This window comes from Liolophura sinensis, chromosome 10, assembly GCF_032854445.1.
Source record: "Liolophura sinensis isolate JHLJ2023 chromosome 10, CUHK_Ljap_v2, whole genome shotgun sequence".
In the NCBI taxonomy this organism is placed as follows: domain Eukaryota; kingdom Metazoa; phylum Mollusca; class Polyplacophora; order Chitonida; family Chitonidae; genus Liolophura; species Liolophura sinensis.
In genome coordinates this window covers 28,382,168-28,405,915 of record NC_088304.1, presented here as the reverse complement: position 1 = coordinate 28,405,915, position 23,748 = coordinate 28,382,168, and the positions used below count along the sequence as shown (strand labels likewise).

Sequence of the window (23,748 nt, the reverse complement as noted above, 5' to 3'; positions counted from 1 at the left end):
CTTAGCTAATACTGGTATTAACTCACAATTTGTAGTTAAATTTTAGCCAAATTCAGCAGCCAAGTCAGTTGTTCAAAGTTAAAGTATAACATCAGCAGACTTATAGTTCAATGTACTATTACGTAATTATTTTGGGGCTAAGTACTAACTTGAAGACTTGACATACCTCTCACACGATTCATAAATATAATGGTGTGCTCTTGTCGACCAACCATAACCAAGATATAGGTGAGTTCATGTCTTTTTATAGCTTGAGAGGCCTGTGTCCTGTACTGTGACCTTCATATTCAACTCTTTAGTTTAGATTCAACTAAGATGGCGACGGCTAGGTCTACACGCAGATGGCATTCTGAATGTCTAATCGTGGCTGCTGAGAATGGGGATCTCCAAAAGCTTGAAGATCTTGTTCGTAGAGGCGCTGATGTTAACTCGCGCGGTTGGGTGAGTTTCTTGTTTGCTATATCTAGCAAAAAGGGAGCAAGACAAACGTCGTCTGACGCAGTGCTGTGGTGGGGGTCCTGTCGGTATTACCTAACATTCTGACTAATGCAGAGTGAAGTTCTACCTGTGTTAATCGGTACTCTGACTAACACAGCACTTGAGTGAAGATCTGTCGGTGCTGCACAAAACTAACATTGTTTCAGTAGGCAGTTCTATGGGTTAGGAGTCTTATCTTTCACCGTACAAGTGTAAAGTTCTTTTGAATGTGCTGCTGTGTGATTTAAACATGCCGTGCAGTGTGGATGAAATATTACCGATGTTAAACTATAAACCAAAATCATGTGTTCATTCATTTGGATCCGTATGAACTATACTGTCCTATAAAAGACGAGGGTAAACCCAGAACAGTAATGGCAGTGGTACCAGGCGAAAGGAATAACCCGTGAAATCCGGCCTATTGTCAATTTTCCTCAGTTAGGGTTTTATTCTGACTGGTCGTATTTATGCTTAGACGTAGCACCTTACACTATCATTAGTACCATGGCTCATCCCGTACAACTTACTGCAAGGAGTTTCCCACCATAATGCTGGCCGCCGTGGTATAAGTGAAATATTCTTGAGTACGGCATAAAAACACCAATCAAATAAAATAAGTATTGTGATCTTATGATCTTTAGACTGACTCACAAGTGTCTTGTTTATGTTTTTTAAATGGATCCACTCTTTGATAGACTGACTAGCTGACTGAGGACAGGCGGCCTTGGACGTAGGTAAGAGTGCGCAAAGCGCAAAGGCGTCTGTAAACTTATAGTTACAAATGCAGAGGATGATAGCATTTTCCGATAGAGGGAGGACAACAAACATGGCGGATAAAAAGTCGAAGTGACACAGGGTGTTCCTCATGCGGTATGGTCTTAACACAACTTTTCTAAGCAAGCATGACAGCCAAGTGCTACAGGAGTGTGCACGTATACATATTTGCATGGACAACTTTGCATACAATATACATGTAGGTAATCGTTTCGTCTGGGTATTTGTATAAGATAGAGCGAGGGCAGTCTAAGATTACGACTCTGCTTGTTGATCGGTGCTACATGTAGGTCAGGACTGAGCGACTTTACAAAGACTGACACTGGCATGATAATACGGTAGCCCAGATGGGGAAATCCGTTAAACTGCCAAATGATGTAACTGTAATGGTTGAAGGATTACATTACGTGGATCACACAAGGATGCGATCTCAGGTCTCTGCAGCCGAAATCCAGCGCTCTACCTGCTGAAGCTAAAAGGAAATTCCCGCTAGTTACTGCTAGTATAAGCACTGGGAAGCCGCTTCCTTTACATAACCTTAGCAAACGGGAGTTCGGGTGAACACAATATACGCCCCATCAAATGCATTTGTTTGAAATGTATAAATTAACACCAGCAGCACTATGGTGAGTATAACATCGCAAGTGGACAAAGGTGTCTACCTCATATCCAAACTTTATGCAGAAACAGTTGGAGAATCAGATCTATTCATATAGTATTATGTAAGGAAAGTGACTATCTAGTTACCATGACAACAGCCTGTAGTACCACTCATGAGTTTTACATAATACACGCGTATCAATAGTTCGGCATTGTATTTAGCCATCATCAGGAGAGATAAAGAAAATGCCGAAATATTGAGTCACAATCTCTCCTGATGATGGCTATATAAAATGTCGAAATAGTGAGTCACAATCTCTCCTGATGATGGCTATATAAAATGCCGAAATACTGAGTCACAATGAAGTCTTTTTTCGGAGTTACACTACTCGTGTATGACAACATCGATAATGGACAAATGCTAGTCGCGACACATCGTCATCTGTGTGTCTATGTATCCACCAAAAGTTAAAACTCTATGTGGAAAACTGTCGGAGTTATTGCCTGGGCACGAAATCACATCTATTTGTATAGTATACATAGAGAAATGGCAATCTGGTAACCATGACAACTACGGAAATGCATAAAATGTGAGTCGCGACACATCGTCATCTGTGTATACATGTATCCACCAAAAAGTAATACACGAAATCATATCTATCTAACTTGGTTACCATGACAACCGCGAAAATAAACACGTGTGAATCGCGACACAGTCATCTGTGTATCTATCTATCCACCAAAACCTAAAACTCTGTGTGGGAAACTGTTGGAGCTATAGCCCGGACACAAAATCATATAAAAAAACAAAATCTTTTTGAGTCGCGACACATCATCATCTATGTATCCAGGATAAATTAAGACTCTACGCAGAAAACCGTTGGAGTTATAGCCCGGACGGGAATACCGATGAAGGACAGACGGACAGACGAACAAAATCGCTCTAACATAATACTCTCCGTACACCCCACGAATCTTCATTATATATAATCAGTAAATTAGGAAAAACCCATCTTTGTAAAAGGATGTAAATGTCTTTGTGCTGAACCTTCCCAGAGTTCACACTCCATGAGCAGCAGATATGGCAAGAAAGACCAACGGTACCTTCGCCTGGGGAGCTATATAACTCTGTATGTCATATTCTCTCCTTGTTTCATATTGAATCACACACAGAAAAAATCTATTGTATCCATGATTTTGTTCAGAATTTTAATAATCATTCATAAATTGAACTTGGCAGGAACATAAAAATAGGCACATGGTAATAACATTGATGGATCATTCATAAACTATGTAACTATTGTTAAAACACCTAGAGCAGGATTGTTGGAACAGCCAGAGCAGGATTGTTGAAACAGCTGGAGCAGGATTGTTGAAGCACCTAGAGCAGGATTGTTGGAACAGCTACAGCTGGATTGTTGAACCAATGAAAGTTGAATTTTAATTCAACAGGACCTGAAATGAATGAATGAATGAATGAATGAATGAGTGATTATGGCTTAACGCCACATCAGCAATATTTCATCCATATCGTGGTGAATCTGAAATGAAGCAGGGGACTCATTTACACATGGGACAGTTTTCTTAATCGCGATAGTCTACACGAACGAACCAGTATCAGCGAAGGCACGTCAAGTTTAAAAGGTTTTGAAACATTTATGTATTTACACTTTTGAAAATGCCTAGCTTTGTGTACAAGCAATGCGCCTCCACATAAACTTCGAACAACATCTGACATTGTATATATTGGCAAACTTTAATTTGCCCTAATAATGTTATATAAAATATATAATAAATAGCAAAATTGTAAATTAAATAAATATATCAACATACGTCAAATTTTCATATAGCCTATCCAGTAATTTGACCAAAGAAGCCATTTTTAGCGTCTTTGTAATAGTCGAAAAACATGGTATTTCAAGGTACGGTTCAAGGTACGGGTCAATGTGACGGATAGAATGTGAGCATCGACAAAATATTACATTTTTGGTTTTGCAGGTGTAATGTTTGACTGACAGCTGTATTTTGGCGGTATAATTTAAATTAAACTAAACCACAACTGAACAATTTTCGAGAATTTGGATTTGCCATGGAACCGAGATGACAACCTTGTCATGCCACATAAATTTATTATATTTAATTTGTCACCAAGGCCTCCCACAGATAGAACCCTGAAATCCACAGAGAGTTAGAACGGGGAAGTCCTCAAATTTCCTGCTAAACTCAGGCATAGGGGGTCTTACATGCTTGCCATATTAACTTTGGGTAAAACACTTTTTTTACTCATTTTCTCTGCCAGTATTCAGTATTCAGAAGAATAATGTCACATTTCCTACATGCCCATGCTAAAATACTTAGATTTACCCACGAAATTAAACAAATGATGACGTCACAACAATGAGGAATGTGACTATTATAACATTCTAGCCTAACGGTGAACTGATTTTACCCTTTATGCTACAATGTATTCTACAGAATGGGAACACAGCTTTGATCCAGGCTATAGAGTCCAACGTGGATGAAGAAATTGTTCGTTTTCTACTGGAACAGGGCGCCAATACCAACGCACAAAACTCGGTAGGTAACCTCTTGATTGGATTTATTTGAACTGCAGCTCTATATACTACTGTTAAATCAAATTATTGATTCCATATATATATAATTACAGCATAAATCCAGCATCATTCGGATTTTAAAGTGGAGCCTATAGGATAATTCAGATACAACAAAAAGTCTCTGTGCACAAGTGTCTGGTTTTTACTGTAGGTAAGAATTTTGAATTTGAAAAAAAAAAACCTGAAATTTCTACCTTTGATAAAACTAAATAACCTCTATGAAAAAGCGTTTTTAGTGTTATTTCAGGCAGATATTTTCTTCTTATTTTCCTGTTAAAATTCCCATTAGGCACCGTAATAAAAACGCACCTGGTTTATGATTTTAGAAAAAAAAAGAAAATGTATCCATTGGAACCAATACCCTATATTAACAAATGTTGGGCTAGATCAAAACTTTTACTCTTACATTCTGCATAATCATACACTACTTCAGGACGCCTTATTTTCTAATCATTTTAAGGTTAAAACTTGGTCACTTATACCGTAAGGGCAAATCTAATGTGTTTGTGTTGAATAGTTCTTTGTTTTTACATTTGAAAGAAGCTTTCTCCATCGCTGTACAATTTATGATTTTAAAATGGTAACAAAATTTGCAAAATAGTTATAATGTGACCCTTATCACGATTTCTTATCAGCCACAAAAGTTAATGATCTAAGCCTTGCATGGAAGTAAGATACATGAACTTGCCCGACGAAACGTAGGATAATCATCAAATTGTCAAGGTCTTTGCGATGTGTTTTTTTTCTTTATCGATAATCAGGCTAAAACTGACTGCTTATCATTAGTTCTATTATACTTTGGATTTTCATAACTGCATTTCCCGTTGAATGTCAAAAATCAGAGAAGAACGCTTCGGGCGATACTTGCGTTGACCCGCGCCACAATACTCGACATTGTGTGACGTCATTTCAAAACATGGGGCTTGTTTCATACCATTTGTCAATTAAATTCTAACGACAGACGACAATATAGTCACGCGAGTAAATAAGTAAACATAATAAACATTAAGTGGAGGAAAATTACATAAACTTCATGCCCATTTCGCTAACGTCTTTCGACCACTGTGTACAACTCCCCGAGAGTGTTTTGGAAAAGACTATGCACTCTCAAAGCAGGGGAGTGGAGCATGATGGTATCAAGTCGGTTTGTTTTTACGTTTTCCTCCCATTTTAATCAGCCTTTTTATATAAGGTAAAAGCCGAAACACCAGACATAAATTCGAAGTCATCATTTTCTTCCACATCTGACATCAATGCGTTATAGAATTCGACAGATAATCCAAGCTGGGAATATTTTGCCCTGTCCATCGCTTATTCTATTCGGGTTACCAACCACAGTAGACAGTACCTGAGTGAAGTAAGACTGCGGTTCGCAGTTAGCAGTTAGCAGTTAGCTATTTAATGGGGACAAGTCCTTATTTCTATAAATTATGTATTCGGCTATAACTCCATTAATATTGCACCTACAGACATCATACTTGGTACAATAATGACACGTAATCCGGGCTATCACGTCATGCCATTGATTCCCGATTCTGACACCAGGGAGCGCTTCTGTAAATAGCAGTCTGGATAGCAGTCTGGCCCATATCTCCATAAGTACTGCACTTACAGACATCGTACTTGGTCCATTATTAACACTTAATGTGGGATATCACGTGATTCCAATGATTCCCGATTCTGACACCAGGGGGCGCTTCTGTGTCTAGCAGTCTGATTAGCACTGGCCCATATCTCCATAAATACTGCACCTACAGGCATCATATTTAGTACAATAATGACACTTGATGCGGGCTATCACGCCATGCCAATGATTCTCAATTCTAACACCAGGCAGCGCTTCTGTGAACAGCAGTCTGAATAGCAGTCTGTCCCTTACTGCATCTACAGACATCATATTTTGTACAATTATGACACCTAATGCGGGCTATCACGTGATACTAGTAATATCCATATCTTACGCTAGGGGGCGCTTTCGTGAATAACAGTCTGAATAGCAGTCTGGCCTATATCCTCATTAATACTGCACCTACAGACATCATACTTAGTACATTGATGACGCTTTATGCGGGCTATCACGTCATGTGCATAATTCCCGATTCTGGCATCAGCGGCCGCTTCTGTGAATAGCAGCCTATATAGCAATCTGGCCAATATCTCCAATAATACAGTACCTATAGACATTATACCCTGGTACAATAATAACATCTATTGCGGGCTATTACGTGGCGTCAATTATTTACGATTCTGACACCAGGGGGTCAGTGCTTCTGTGATAAGCACTCTGAATAGCAGCCTAGTCCACATCCGGATTAAGACTACACCTACAGATATCATACTAGGTGCATTAATGACACTTAATGCGGGTTACCATGTGATGTACAAGATTCTGACGCTAGGAGGCTCTTCTGCGAATAGCAGTCTAAATAGCAGTCCGGCCCATGTTTCCATTAATGCTGCATATAGACATCATACTTGGTACTTTAATGACACTTTTTGGAAGCTAACTAGAAATGCCAGAAATGTACGATTATGACACTATGGGCTGCTTATGTGAATAGCACCTTAAATAGCAGTCTGACCCATATCTCTATTATTACTACACCTACAGACGTAATACTTGGTATATTTATGACACTTAATGTGAACTATGAAGTCATGCATATAATTCCCAATAAGGGGGCATCTGTGAATAGCAGTGTGAATAGAAGTCTGAATATCACTCTGGCCCATATCTCCATTAATACTGCACATACAGATATCATACTTGGTAACATTTTTTTTTACATAAATTGATAAAGTAGTGGTTTGTCTCTTTTGAGTTGGTTGAAAATCTGAAACTAGTAAACAATTTTGTTAAAAAGTTCACTTAACAATTTAGTGTGATTTCAGATGGTATTGTGCGTTTGAACGTTTGACACCGTTTTGGGGGCCTGGAAAAGAGATCTTTGTGTATTAAGCATGAGATCTCTACGTCTATTGAGAAAGGTGATAACTCCTGTTAAGAGGTAAATTAATAGCTGTGTAAGCAATTCAGCGTTACGACATACTGGTAAAGGCGTTGGAACCATTTAAAGCTCAATAACTGGTTGGATTAAAACATCAGTTTGACGTAATCTGGCGTTGGAGCAAAGGCCAACGAAGTCTGAGATCTGTATGTCTATTGCTTAAGGCGCCAATGTCGGTTTACAGATCAGTTAACTGTTGGGCTATTAGTAACCGCTAATTTTGACGCGACCTGGTGTTGGATGTCAAGATTTCTGGCGCCAATTTTTAACGTTTTGAAAGTTGTGTTTAATTATCAAGTTTGAACAATATGTATCTGTAACACTTTATATGAGAGATTTTTATTTACCATAGGGAAATTATAGCTAAATTTTTTGAGCTGGTTAAGTCTTCAAAACCATTAAATAGTTCTGTTAACAGTCTGATTAAAAACACAAGTCTGGCGTTAGCAGACATTCGACGTCAAAGCATTTTACGCCCTTTTGAAGGTTTTGCAAATTGGAGTTCTAATATCAAGTATGTGTATTGGTAACATTTTTGTTTATATAAATTTGTGTTTTCCAGACAAAGTATTGGTTTGTCCCTTTTGAATTGGTTGAGAATCTGAAACCAATGAACAATTTTCTTAAGAATTCATATTCGGTTAACAATTTAGTGTGATTTCAGATGGCAACGGACGTTAAAACGTTTGACACCGTTTTGTAGGGCTGGAAATGAGGTGTTTATGTGTTAAGGAGATCTCTACTTTTATTGGTCAAGGTTGATAACTCCAGTGAATTTTTTATTTTTTATTTTTTTGGTAGTAAATAAATGACTTGTAGATATTTTTAGTAGTAAATAAATGACTTGTAGACCTTGTAAGGTGATGTTTATGTATGAAGTCTGAGATCCGTATGTGTTTTGCTTAAGGTGTAATGCCGTTTTACAGGTCAGTTAACAGGGTTAACTGCTTATTTGACGTGTGTCGGATGTCAAAATTCTTGGCGCCACTTTGTACCGTTTAGAAAGCTTAATTTAAGTGTTTAATTATCCAGTATGAACAGTGTGTGTCTGTATAAAAAGTTGTCCTTTTCGAATTGGTTAAGTGTTTAAAACCAGTAGATAGTTCTGTTAACAGCCTAGTTATTAACTCAGTCTGACGTTAGCAGTCATTTGACGTCAAAGCATTTCACGCCATTTTGTATTGGTTAAGGCGTAAACGCCGGTTGAGAGCTAGCTGACAGTTGTTTAAACTTGACATAAAAAGTCTGTTTGTCTTCATTGACGTCGGAAAATGAGAATACTGATGCCTAACCAAATATATACTATTTTATCTGTAACGATGCTCATAATGAAAAGAATATATTCGGAAAGACAATAATGAATTGTATGCCTTTTCCTGTTATGTTCGTGTCTTGATAATTCGGTAAACATTTCAGTGTGACCTCACATTAGAGTATATTAGTTCAGGCGTCATAGCCAGTAATCAGTTGAGTTTACTCATTGGTCAACAAGTTAGAGTGACTTCATCTAAAGTCGGAGGTTAAAGATTTCTCAAGCAATATTTTAGATTGACAAAGTGTCGTGGAGAACCACTTAGAACCTGTGTGTATCTATCTGTAACATTATGTTCAATTAAAATACATTTTCTACAAAATAAAAAATAATAGATACCTTTTTAAATAGGTTAGTAGGAGGCAAAATTGCCGAATGGCTGACAGTGGACATAGGGTTTCCTGGTTTATTTTTCCTAGCCTTCATCACTCTTCAACAAATCTTCCATACCTAATATTTATCTCAAGTTCAGCACAGCCAATCAAAAAAAAAAATCTGTAATCCGTCGTCGCACCTGGTGTTAGAATCAGAAATTACTGACATCACATGATAGCCCGCATTAAGTGCCATTATTATACATTATGTGTCATTAATTATTAGGTAAGATGCCTGTAGGTGTAGTATTAATGGAGATATCGGCAGAAATGCTAATTAGACAGCTATTCACAGAAGCGCCCCCTGGTGTGAGAAGCAAGATTTTTTTGCATAACGTGATAGCCCGCATGAAATGTCAATATTGTACCAAATATGATGTCTGTAAGTGCAGTATTCATGGGCATAAGGGCCAGACTGCTCTTTAGGCTGCTATTCACAGAAGCGCCTCCTGGTGTCAGACTCCTGAATTTTTGGCAATACGTACCCATTAGTGATGTACCCAGTATGATGTCTGTAGGTGCACTATTTATGGAGATATGTGGCAGACCTCTATTCAGACCTCTATTCACAGAAGCGCCTCCTGGCGTGAGAATCGGCAATTTCATACATCGCGTGATATCCCAGACTAAGTGTCAATAATAAACAAAGTATGATGTCTGTAAGTGTCGTATTAATGGAGTTATGGGCCAGACTGCTATTTAGATAGCTATTCAGAGAAGTGGCCCCTTTTGTCAGAATCGTGAATCATTGGCATCATGTGATAGCCAGCATTAAGTGTCATTACTGTACAAATTATGAAGTTTGTAGGTGCAGTATTTATGGAGATATAGGCCAGACTGCTATTCACAGAAGCGCGCCCTGATATCAGAATCGGGAATTTTATACATTGCGTGATATCCCGCATTGGGTGTCATTAAAGTGCCAAGTATGATGCCTGTAGGTGTAGTTTTTATGGAGATATAGGCCAGACTACTATTCACAGACACGCTGTCTGGTGTCAGAATGGAGAATCCTTGGTATCACGTGATAGCCCCCAGGAAGTGTTATTAATGTACCAAGTATGATGTCTGTGGGTGCAGTTTTTATGCAGGCATGAGCCAGACTGCTTTTCAGATCGCTATTCACAGAAGCGCCCTGTGGTGTGAGAATCAGGAATTTTTGGCATACCGTGATAGCCCGCAGTAAGTGTCATTATTCTACCAAGTATGATGTCTGCAAGTGCAGTATTTATGGAGATATGGGCCAGACTTCTATTCACAGAAGAGCCCCCTGACGTCAGACTTAGGCATTTTATACATAGCATGATAGCCCGCACTAAACGTCAATAAAGTTCCAAGTATAATGTCTGTAGGTGCAGTATTTATGAAGATATGGTCCAGATTGCTATTCAGACTGCTATTCACAGAAGCGCCCCTTTTGTCAGAATCGGGAATTTTTGCCATAACGTGATAGTGCGCATTAAGTGTCAATAATATACCCACTATGATGTCTGTGGGTGCACTATTTATGCAGATATTGCCAGAGTCCTATTCAATCTGCTATTGGCAAAAAATCGGAAATTTTGGCTTGACGCGATAGCCCACAGTAAGTGTCATTATTGTACCAAAAATAATGTCTGTAAGTGCAGTATTTGTGCAGATATCAGGCAAACTGGTATTTAGACTGGTATTCAGGGAAGCCCTCCGTGGGGTCAGAATTGAGAATCATTGCGAAGACGTGAAAGTTCGCATTAAGTGTCATTATTGTAGTGAATGCGATGTCAGTAGGTGCAGTATTTATGAAGATATGGGCCAGACTGCTATTCACAGAAGCGCTCCGTTGTGTCAAAATCGGGAGTCCTTGGTATTAGGTGATAGCCCGCAATAAGTGTTATTCATGTACCAAGTATGATGTCTGTATGTGCAGTATTTATGCAGACATGAGCCAGGCTGCTTTTCAGACCGCAATGCACGGAAGCACCCTCTTGTGTGAGAATCAGGAATTTTGGCATGAAGTGATAGCCCGCAGTAAGTGTCATTATTGTACCAAGTATGATGTCTGTAAGTGCAGAATTTATGGAGAAAGAGGGGGAGACTGCTATTGACAGAAGCGCCCCCTGATGTCAGAATTTTATACATTGCCTGATGGCCCGCACTAAGCGTCAAAAAGGTTCCAAGTGTGATGTATGTAGGTTCCGTATTTATGAAGATATGGTCCAGGCTGCTATTCAAACTGCTACTCAGAGCGCCCGCTGATGTAAAAATCAGAAATTTTTGGCATGACGCTAAATTGCCCGCAGTAAGAGTCATTATTGTACCAAATATAATGTCTGTAAGTGCAGTATTTATGCAGACATGAGCCAGGCTGGTATTCAGACTGGTGTTCAGACAAGCGCCCTCTGGTGTCAGAGTGGAGAATCATTGGCATGACGTGATAGCCCGCATTAGGTGTCATTATTGCACCGAATGCGATGTCTGTAGGTGCAGTATTTATGGAGATATGGGTCAGACTGGTATTCAGACAGCTATTTACAGAAGAGCCCCCTGGGGATAGAATCAGGATTTTTTGGCATGACGTGATATCTCGAATTAAGTGTCATTAATGTGCCAAGGATGATGTCTGTAGGTGCAGTATTTATGGAATTATGGGCCAGAGTGGAATTTAGACTGCTATTTACAGAAGCGCTCCCTGGTGTCAAGATCAAGTATCACTGGTATGACGTGATAACCCGCATTAAGCGTCATTATTGTACTTAATGCGATGTGTGTAGGTGCAGTATTTATGGAGATATGGGCCAGACTGCTATCCAGACTGCTATTTACAGAAGCGCCTCCTCGAATCAGAGTCTGGAATCATTGACATCACGCGATAGCACGCATTAAGTGTCAATAATGTACGAAGTATGATGTCTGTAGGTCCAGTGTTTATGAAGATATGGACTAGAGCACTATTCACAGAAGTGCCCCCTGGTGTTAGAAGCGGGAATTTTTGGCATGACGTGATAACCCGCCTTAAGTGTCATGAATGCATCAAGTATGATGTCTGTAGATGCAGTATTTATGGAGATATGGGCCAAACTGCTGTTTAGACTGCTATTCACAGAAGTGCCTCCTTTTGTCAGAATCAAGTTTTTGGCATGGCGTGATAGCCCGGAGTCAGTGTTATTATTGTACCAAATGCGATGTCTTTAGGTGGAGTATTAATGGACATATTCACAGAAGCGTTCCCTGGTGTCAGAATCGGCAATCACTGGCATCACGTGATAGCCCACAGTATCATTTATGCACTAAGTATGATGTATGTAGGTGGAGTATTAATGGAGATATAGACGATTATAGAGTTTATAGAAATAAGGACTTGTACCCGCTGAATAGCTGGCTACGAACAACAGTCTAACTTAGTAGATAACTGATATCGAAAAGTTCTTTCTAAATATTTCTGAATAGGATTCATTAGTGCTTAGCGACCGGTAAACATCAATGATTTTTAACTTCACTCCCTAAAAATAAACTTTAGTTCCGCAATTTGTCTTCTTTAACAATTAAAGTGAGTTTGCTGTCTTCTGCGTTGATGAATCTTTTGACAGATGACCTGATGACCTGTTATGATCCCCTACTTTAAAATGACTCGAGTGTTGTGACTCGAGAAGCATGCGTCTCTAATTTTTGACCCATTGACTTTCGGCTTTGGGTGCAGTAGGAAAATCTTATAGTAATCTAGTATAATAGAATCTCAGGAAAAGCCTTTTCAACCTGGCTCTCGGTAACCATTAAATAATGAACAGAGCTCATCGTTTTGCTGTGGTATGCGCCTTGATATAGCTGCTTTCCCGGTAGAACAATTCGCTCTTAAGTCCTGGGCCCAGTTTCACAACAATATCGTACATGTTCGGTAATTCTACATATAAGACAATGATATGGAGATCGTGACGTACAAAATGTCGTAATATACGAAAAAACAATGTAGTGCGACGGCTTGTGAAACTGGACCCTGTATTTCCTCCAGGATTCTGTTCAGATTTAGAAGATGTTCTGATATTACGTCCCAAACTGTCTGTATTATAAAGAGATGGCTTGTTCGAAATACACGACGGTTTAGGCGCAAAAAAATGTAATCAAAACCAGCAGATTTTCTTTTCCAACAATTTCTTAGGTTTAACAGGAACAGATAAGAAGACTTTTACAAATACTAAAGTACTTAAGTTTAACAAGAAAGGATAGCCGTATCTATACAAATACTAAAGTACTTACATGTACAAAGGTGTCAAGTCCAAACGGACGAATATACTCCACAATGCTTAAAAATTGCACAGAGGCAATATTTATAAGAGGGAAAATCCACAGTATAACTGAGTGTATGACGAAATATACACAAAATTCCACAGACAGGGTCCGTGTACTAGTAAGCACTGTGTACACAAGAGCACAAATTAAATATACAAGTTCAGACTGAACAAGTGCCCGGTGCAGATACGATATAACAAAGCCAGAGGCTATAAAGACACCAAAATTCAGCGCAAAAGGCCTACTAAAGTAACACACAGCGAAAGCACCCAAAACTCTCAATAATTCTTCTTTCTTTCATTTTGACCTGCTGTCATAGGTCTTATATAGACTGGTGGAATTTTCTAAACAAACAGGCCCCGAACTGAGCGTATTCCGGAACATTCTAAGGCAGAGGCAGACAGCAGGCCCTAAACTCAGCATATGTAAACAGTGGCAAGCTAAATTTAGAAGCTAGCGCAGCGTAATGACCCAGGAGTCTCTCACCAATGCGGTCGCTGTGAGTTCAAGTCCAGCTCATGCTGGCGGCCGTACGTCAGAAGGTCTGCCAGCAACCTGCGGATGGTCGTGGGTTCCCCCCGGGCTCTGCCCGGTTTCCACCCACCATAATGCTGGCCGCCGTCGTATACGTGAAATATTCTTGAGTACGGCGTAAAACACCAATCAAAAAAAAAAAAAAATTTAGAAGCTGACGTCAGTTGTGCACATAACACTGACCTCTTTATCTGTTGGCATAACTATAATATCGATCAGTCTGATTATTTGAATACAAACATCGGAATTTCTTTTGCCAATGCCCTGGTGAATTACTACTCTCACATCCATTTTTGTGCCATGATCTTGTCATTTGATGTAATGGTATTATTTTCGGCTATGTTGTATATTAATTTAGATTGAGCTAGTGGCAGCACGTTTTATAATTATGGAAACAGTCGAAGTTTGCCCTATACACCATTTACACCTCACTAAATCCACTGTGGAATTTGTGGAAATTGTTCTGTATTTTGATGACTATACGATGTCATATCTTTTCTCATGTAAATTTCAATTCATTCCTGGTTGTGCTTACACAGACAGGAGAAACAACCTTACACCTGGCAGCGTCACGTGGTAACTTGGATGTTCTACGCCTACTGGCAGAGAACAGCGCTTATATGAACGTGCAGGATCAAATACGTGGTCCTGGGCTACGGAATGTTTTAACGGTGTTTATGTTCTGTTTTTTTTATAACCTAAGCACAAAACAATTACATACTCTTATCCTAACTGGATTTTTACACGTTTTTTTTACCATTACTCATTGTCACTATTCAGGTTTTGCTTTCTTTCTTTTAATAATAGTGTGTTTGCTATTTTAAGCCTTTTATCTCCCAGTAGTTTGGTCTTGGCCGCTTTTGTTGTGTACACAACTAAAAATTTCATCTAGGCATCAAAATAGGTATGCGTAAGCCAGCCGTTAACACAGACATGCGTTGCGGGTCAATAATTGCAAGATGAATTAGCAAATTTGAATCGTTGAACACATACCAATGAAAAAGAAAGTATGTTCAAATTCATTTTATTCAGTATGTAAGACCATGCATCTGAATCCTGTTTAACAAACATTTTCGATCACGTCATTCATTTGCTCATGCGTTTTGTATTATATATACCAACAACTTGTATAGCAATGTATGCCGTATTTCTGAGGCTGTATGAATAAACTTAGTAAAAGCTTTAAAAACCATTACATTCTTAGAAGACATGAGCATATTGAAACTATTTGTGTTCCTACTGCGAAAAAATTTCTGCGGTAGCACGTTCGCAAGCAGGCTCTCACAACACGGATATACAAAATATATGGAACTGATCTTCAACCATATCAGAGAAACACATGGACTCTCGCGGGGTATTACGAACCCTGAGAGAGTATAGTTCAAGCCCGCTGGGCTCACCCGGAACAGAGCTAATCTCGTTTTATTCATGGCTAAAGTTTGATCGGTTAGATATGCTCTCGCTTCTAAGTGGACCTTGTAATCACAGCAGAGGTTATATCTACTGCTCGACTTGAGTGATGCAGACCATTTCTTCCTGTATATATCACAAGGTCTTTAATAACGAACATGTGGTGTCAATATTTTTCGACCTTGAAAAATTCTACGACACGGCTTGGAAATGTGAAACATTAAAAGATCTTTCAGATATGGGTCTAACAGACCGCTTGCCATTATTTATATCTGAATTTTTATCTAACCGTGAATTAAAGGTACGGGTGGGGTGCACTCTCTCTAACTCTCATTAGCATGAAATGGGTGTACCCCAGGGTAGTATACTATTACCAAGACTGATTAGCATTAAAATAAATAGCTTAGCCCAAAACTTTGGCATCCGGCACAGTGAGTTTTTTGTATGTTGATGATTTTCTCATGTGCGACGGTGCTAAAAATATGAATAACATCGAGCGTCGTTAAAATCCCATATTAAAAAAACTTAAAGCTAAATATACAAACCTATGCGTCGAAACAGACATTCATATACCAGCGGTCAACCAATAAGGACCATACGGGTCAATAATCGCAAGGCCAATTCACAAAACGACGTTGAACACAAACTACCAAGAAACAAAGAAAGTATATAAAGTACGAAAAGTACCATGCTTGAATATAAGTTGTCGGTAATAAAAATGCATCTCAAATGGGCTTTCATTAAAATTCTTCATACATCCAAAGCGGCGAACAAATTCAAAACGATGAAGATACGTCACCTAACCGCGGGTTAAGCGGAATGATACACAGTCACAAAGCAGAGCACGAGAGATTCTGAACGCTCTGTCCATATTTACTGACAAGAGAATTATACTCACTGTAAAACTTAAGAAACTTGGAGTGAAGGTGTTTGATGGAATAACCTTGACACACGTGTTTTTATGTATTTTTAGTATACATTTTTATATACTGATGGGTCAAAGGATGGATACAGGGTTGCCTCTGCCGATGTCTTAGAACAGCGCGTCTCTTTTCTTTCTCTTCCGTATTCTTCAATCTTTTCTGCTGAAGTAAAGATATAATATTCTGTTGGATACCGAGTCATATTGGTATCCATGGGAACACAGTCCTAGACAGGACTTAAATAAACCTATATGCAAAATAACAATATCTAATATTGATTTTTGGTCGAACATTACTAAATATATTCCTCGTCTTGGGCGGGGTGAATGTACGTAATAAATTGCACGCTATTCACCCTGTCCTTGGCTATAATTTGGATACATGTGATATTATCGAAGAGACTACGTAGTTTTAAGGAAGAATCCTATTGGGCATTCTCATTTAACTCACAATTTTATTGTAAATAGGGGCACTGTCCTACAGTGTGCTGGAAGCGATGCTATGTTTGGCAAACACTTTACACAGTCAGCTTTATATGTGATAGTGAAGTATAGGGAATAGGGGTTCTGGCGCACCCTCCCCTTGGCAAATAGAGGCTCCCAGCCCCCATTCTCTTCCCTACTCCTGGGGGTAGTATACACACTATAGGTTCTGGCACACCCTCCCTTTGGCGCCCCCCCCCCCCCCCAAAACAAATAGAGGCCCCCCAGCCCCCCATTCCCTGTTTTTGGGGTTCTATTAGACATACCTATTGGTCAGATATGCTTCTACACCAATTGTGTAAGAGTTGTCTGGGGGAGTACTGCGGGGTTCACCTAAACCGTCTGCGGAAGGGTCTTAGCACCAAGCCATGTATTAGCTGTGGTCGGGGTGTTAAAAACCGAGTTCGGCTTTGCATGAGCTGCGGATATAATAGAGTCCGGACGTGTAAAAGGCAGCGGAGGCTCAAGGCTTTCTTGGAAGAGTTCAAACGGCTGGCGGCTATCGAAATTTACAATTAGAGAGTTGATGTTATTAGTATAATGATGATATCGGCTCGTACAATGAGGCACCATCAAAAAGCGCGAGCACTACGGGAGGAGTTTGAGACGCTCCTAGGTGTGCGGCCCAAGTACCCACGGTCCCACAATGCCTTGGAAGAAATGCAGGGGATCCTCAACAGGCATAAAACGGCTGTGGCTGAGTGGAAGCAACTGCAAGACAACAAGAACTCCGTCAGTAACGAGGTGTTGAAGCAAGACAACAAGAACTTCCTCAGTAACGAGGAGTTGGATGAATTGCTAGGCGGAATACAGGGTGAAAAGAAACTAGAATTCATTAACACCGGTAGGGCCATAAGGAATCTCCTCCGGGTATGGCAGATGAACGTGCCCAAAGGTGTTTGGACGGACCCAGTAGCTTTCTTAGAAGAAATACGAACCATTATTCGCCAGAAGCTAGAAGAAGAGATCCTGGCACTCAACGGGGTTAGGTTCCAACTAGGCCTCAGGGTTCAGTTGCAAAAGGACAACGCCGATGACAGTGAAGAGTATACCAGCCCAGTACTCCACAGCAAACAGGAGGCCCTCATAGAGGCCGGTTGCATTGACGGGGCTCTAGATAAGGCCTTCAACACCACCCAGGAGGTGCTAGAAAAATGGACACAGCGAGGGTCAGGGTGGGTTGTCAATAGCGTGTAAACACTCTGGTTTGACATTGCAAGGTATCAGCCGCTGAGAGGCGGGTCCTACATCCCCCTACCTGCAGCCGTGAGTAACAAGAAAGCAGTCATAAATGTGAAGAACAAAGACAACGACTGCCTCCGATGGGCACTCCGGTCTGCCTTATTTCCAGCCGCCGGGCACCCTCAGAGACCAACAAAGTATCCCACCAAGGATGGTCTTGACTTTGGGGGGATCGACATCCCCACGCCCATCTCTCAGATCCCTAAAGTGGAGGAAAAGAACGACCTCGCCATCAACGTGTTCGGGTGGGACAAGGGTGTGATCGTGCACCGCCTCAGCAAGAAGCCCGGCGACGCGCCCCGAATCAATCTGCTGCTGATTAAAAAGGCAGGCAAATTCCATTATACGTGGATAAAAGACCTCAATCGGCTCCTATACCAAGAAAGTAAGGCGCCAAATCGCAAACACTTCTGCGAGCGTTGCCTACACGGCTACAAAAGGGAGGACCTGCTCGAGGCGCATAAGCCGGAATGCCGAGGGATTGGCCAGTCGACGGTGGGGGTGGAGATGCCCCAGGAGGGGGAAAGCAAGCACACCTTTCAGAACCACCACAAAGAGCTACCGGCTCCGTTCATGATATATGCCGACTTCGAGGCTCTGACCAAAAAGGTTGAAGGCCCACCTCTCAGCCCTACAGAGAGCAGCACTCAAAAGACTCAGCACCACGAGCCCAGTGGTTACTGCCATGTTGTGGTGCGTTGCGACGGCCGCACAAAACCCCCCGTGGTATACAGAGGCGATAACGCGACGGAACACTTCCTCAGAGCTATCCAGCAGGAGGAGCGGGAAATCAAAAATGTTCTAGCTAACCCTATAGCCATGAGAATGACTCCCCAGGACTGGCAGGCCCACAACAACGCCACAACCTGTGTGTGAGAGTCGCCGATTCTGTGCGCAATCACTGCCATATCACCGGCAAGTACAGAGGCGCGGCCCATAACGTATGCAACCTAAAGTTGCGGCTGGGCCCCAAGACAGCCATACCTGTAGTCTTCCACAACCTACGGGGCTACGACGGGCACCTCCTGATGCAAGCCATAAGTAAGGTGAAGGGCCGCATCTCCTGTATCCCCAACAACACGGAAAAGTACATCTCCTTCTCGCTAGAGCAGCTCCGCTTCATCGACGGCGTTCAATTCTTACCGGCTTCCCTTGGCAATCTGGTTGAGTCCAACAAACCTGAGGCTTTCCACATCACAGCCCGGTATGAGCCCGCCGAAGAAAGACGAAAGCTACTCATGCGCAAGGGTGTCTACCCCTATGAGTATATGGACTCCTGGGAGCGCTTCGACGAGTCCAGCCTCCCACCCAATGAGGCTTTCTACAGTAAGCTCAAAGTCGGAGGCATTAGCCATGAGGACTACATCCACGCTCAACATGTATGGAAGGTATTTGACTGCACCAATCTGGGAGACTACACAGACCTTCACTGCCACACAGACGTGCTCCTATTGGCTGATGTGTTTGAAGCCTTCCGGAATACTTGTTGAGAGTAGTATGGATTGGACCCAGCTCACTACTTTACGAGCCCAGGTCTCCCGTGGGATGCGCTGGTCAAGAAGACCGGGGTAGAGCTGGAGCTGTTGACAGACTATGACCAACATCTCCTCATTGAGAAGGGGTTGCAAGAAGGTATGTCCATGGTAAGTAAGCGATACGCCAAAGCCAATAATCCGCAGGTGGAGGGATACAACCCCGAAAGCCCAAATAGCTACATCCAATACCTAGACGCCAATAATCTATATGGCTGGGCTATGAGTCATTTCCTTCCAACGGGCGGCTTCCAGTGGGTAGATGAGGCGCAGCGTCTCGGTGAATCGATTGCTACCCACCCCCACGACAGACCCATTAGCCCCGGAGCGTCTGGTGGTCCGGAAGGGGTGGATGTCGGACTATCAGCACGGTCTTCTCGGCAAGAGACCGAGGTCGAAAAGCTGGTCCACAACCTCCGCAACAAGGAACGGTACGTCCTGCATTACCGGAACCTACAGCTGTATCTATATCTGGGAATGCGCCTGACAAAGGTTTACCAAGCCCTGAGATTCGCCCAGAGCCCTTGGATGGAACCCTATATCAGGATGAACACCGAGCTCCGAAAAACGGCCGCGAGTAAATTCGAGAAGGACCTGTACAAGCTAATGAATAACTCGGTCTTCGGAAAAAAACTATGGAGAACATTCGGAAGCGTGTGGACGTCAAGCTGGTACGCTCTGGAGAAGACGACAAGCTCCGACGCTTGATAGCCAGCCCGAGCTTCGCACGGGCAAACATGTTTGATGATGACCTCGCAGCGATTCAGATGCACAAGACCCGTCTAGTCCTAAACCGACCTATCTACGTGGGCATGAGCATTCTAGATCTCTCAAAGCACCTGATGTACGACTTCTACTACAACCACATGAAGGCTCAGTACGGATAGCGCTGCCAGCTCCTCTACACTGACATGGATAGTCTGCTACTCGAGATTCAGACGGATGATGCTTAATGGGATATGGCCGAGAATTCAAACCTGTACGACACCTCATATTACCCACAAGACCAACCCCTGCACAGCGTAGCAAATATGAAGGTCTTGGGGAAAATGAAGGACGAGTGCGCGGGGCGGCCGATCTCCGAATACATAGGTTTGCGACCCAATATGTACTCCATTCTGGAGGCCAGCGGAGCCAACATAAAGAAGGCCAAGGGCGTGAAAAAGGGTGTTGTGGAAAAGCATATCCGCCATAGGCAGCACAAAGAGGCCCTCTTGGAGAAGATCAGAGCTGCGATCAGAGCGCCACCATATCTACGGACAGCCGCTCCATAAGGTCTCACTGTCCCCTTTCGATAGTAAGCGCTGGATCGCCGAAGATGGTGTCCACACCCTGGCTTACGGCCATAAAGATGTGGCGCCCGCAGAATGGGCTCAGATGGACGTCCTCATCGAGAAACTACTAGCGCCGAAGAACCCCATCCGGGGGACGTTGAGTATCGGGAGGCACTATAAGCATCTCTCCACGAACGAAGCCCCGTCGCGGGCCATCCGACGTATCATCTAGATAGTACAGCACGGTCTCATTAGGCTTTGTGACAGAGCGCCCAAGCCGATATATCTCTAGAGGCCACACAGGATCAGTCGCGCGACGGCGGCCGCCCTCCAGGTCTCCAGGCTGGTAGAAATAACGAACACCAACACCCTCGGGGATCTTCCGCTCATCAAGTCCAACGGGACGACCTGGAACCGTCGAGGAAGGCTTATGTGGCACCTCTTGTGCCTTGATGGCGTCTTTCGGCTTTTTACCGATCAGTCTCGTTGTCTTGTTATTCAGAGCGGCCACAAAAGAGGGCAGCCGAGCCACCCATTCTGTAGACCGGTGTTCGGGGGGGAGGCGCATCTCCTGGGCGTACTGATGTCCAAAGAGCCGCTCAGCCAGAGTACGGTTAGAATGCTCCACTATGCCTTGGTCTCGGTGGACATCCACGCGTCCTCAGCGGACTGTGACATCGTGTTTGGCCAACAGTTGCCTCACCGCACCCATAAACTCGCGGCCAGGGTCAACTTGGAGAAGCTTCGGCCATCTCAGGGGCCCCCGCTTGTAAATGCGAGAGAGAGCATCAGCGACTTCTTTGGAATCTTTAGTAGCCAGAGGTTCCGCCTCTTTGTAGCGAGAAGCGACATCAACAAATGCCAGCGCGTACTTTTACAGCTTCCGGCCTCGCCGATCATGTGGTAGAAATAGAAGATCGGCTTGGTGGATGTCATTCGGCGTGGAAACATCGAACATAGGCCTCGGTATTTTTCGGGGACGAGGCAACTATATCTGCCAGATAGTCTGCTTTTCCAGCCAGGCCCGGACCACATCTTCGGAGACTTTTGCCGCAGTGGCAAGTTTCTGGATGGCCGCGTGGCCCTTCCAGTACCCACGAGGGCTGGAGTAGATATTTGCCAGGCGAGCAGACACCTTACTAGCCATGTCATCAAGGTATTCTAGCAGCCCTCTAACAGATTTGCGACGAAAAAGATGTTAATCGTCGCGGCGTATTTGCGTGCGCAGAACCACCTCACTACTAAGATCGTGCCTGCCATACAGTGAGGAGCTCGATGGGGAGTCCGGCACAGTCAGTTAGGATTACTTGGTGAGTTTTGCGATTCCGTAACTCACACCCCCAACCACACACATCCCAGGATGATGAAGGCCATCTCGCGGTGTTTTTGATCTTCACTAGGCACATATAAATCGGAGAGCTGTGGCTCTGTGCCGGGCAGCGCGTCGCGTGCATCGCGTGTAAGGCCCTAGAATACTCGCGGATTGCACCGTCGACATCCCGGAACGTTTGCACAGCGTGGCGGAGGTTATCGTTGATCCAGTCCAAGCGCTCAGTGCGCATTTGGGCCCATTGTTCCTCGGTGGCTTGGAGCTGCTCTACAGCGCGGCCATGGCGCCTCCGCTCTTCGTAGACACCGGAATTCCTCAGCATCGAAAACTTATAGCTGCTCCCGCTGAAGGCCAAAGCGTTTACGAGGGCGCCGCCCATCATCATTGCGATGGAGGCCATTACTACTGGATTATATTAGGAGGAAGGAACCCTTGTTTAATTAGCACTTCCTTCGAAAACATGGCCAGGCCTACATCTGCAATGACCATGCCGACGTCACGGGGGGGTTAAGTCCAGCTTCGGGAGGGCTCCTTTCAGGAACATCTGGCCGAGATGAGCGTACCCAGTAGCCAGGAGAGAGACCACAGCGGCGTGGTAGGCCGCGTTGACTAGCACTTTTCCGTCACCGGGTGGAGCAGTCATGCTGCTCTATATAGAAAGGATCGCGACGTGTATTCAAATAGAGATTCTTTTCTTGCGGCGTAATATCTGCACCTCGTGCATGTGTTGTATAGCGGCTGCGTCACACGCGTAGCAACACTACCACTGCAAGGCTGCCAACGCCTAATAACGCCAGGGGCACCCTCCAGTGGGTGATTTGGAGTGCCTTCGTAGAATCCGGTTCCTTCGCAAAATCTGTGGCTCCTCCTCCTTCGTAGAATCCGGTTTATTCGGCCGTTTCTTAGTAGAATCAGCCGCGCCAAACAAAGCAGCCTTACCATTGTGAAGCTCGTTCTTGAGCTTTTCAGCCTTGGCCTTTCTCGCTGCAGCACCCGCTCGACCCGCAGCGACTTTTTTGGGATTCTTCGCAGGGCCGTCATTTGTAGAATCCGCTGTCACCCCCTCCGTTTTCTTCGGGCATTCTGGATTCGTTGTACTCATGTTTCTCTGGAACATACGGCTCATTTCTAGGACAGCAGTGGTGTTTAAATAAGCAGTGCTCAGCAGTGATCAGCGCCATGGGTAACGGAACTAAGTACTTACCATAGCAGTAGTATAGCCAGCAGCTAGCCCTGTTAATCGCCTGTTCAACAAATGGGTCTGTGGCGAGCTGTGCCATGAGCATTGGTCGATTCTCGGGTGGGATAGGTAGGAGCCATCTGGCCGCCATTACATATGATCTCAAGAACATACCTCTAAGACCGTTAACCATCTGCGCACCGAGCTTAGCCTCGTACCGGGAGTGCAGCCTTTCAACGTCTTCGTCGCTCATGGCGTCGATTTTAGCGGCTGTTACATCTTTTACCAGATATCGCTTGGCCTGCCCACCGCAAGTGCCGCCAGCGTATGCCTGTGTTGCCGTGCATCATCTTGTTCCTGCGGCGGCTGTTCGCTGGGGCCGGGCTGTTGGCTCCTCCTCTGCGCCCAGAATCTCATC

General features: G+C 43.2%; 1 protein-coding gene across 1 annotated transcript in view; it reads left to right on the top strand.

The window, feature by feature from the left end:
* The first annotated feature begins 315 nt into the window (after nt 1-315).
* LOC135477071 (serine/threonine-protein phosphatase 6 regulatory ankyrin repeat subunit B-like) overlaps nt 316-23,748 on the top strand; it is a 160,192-nt gene continuing 136,759 nt past the window's right edge. The window contains exons 1-2 of the mRNA XM_064757224.1: nt 316-441; nt 4,327-4,428. Of these exons, the coding sequence (XP_064613294.1) occupies nt 316-441; nt 4,327-4,428 (228 nt within the window). The remainder of the gene's footprint in view (nt 442-4,326; nt 4,429-23,748) is intronic.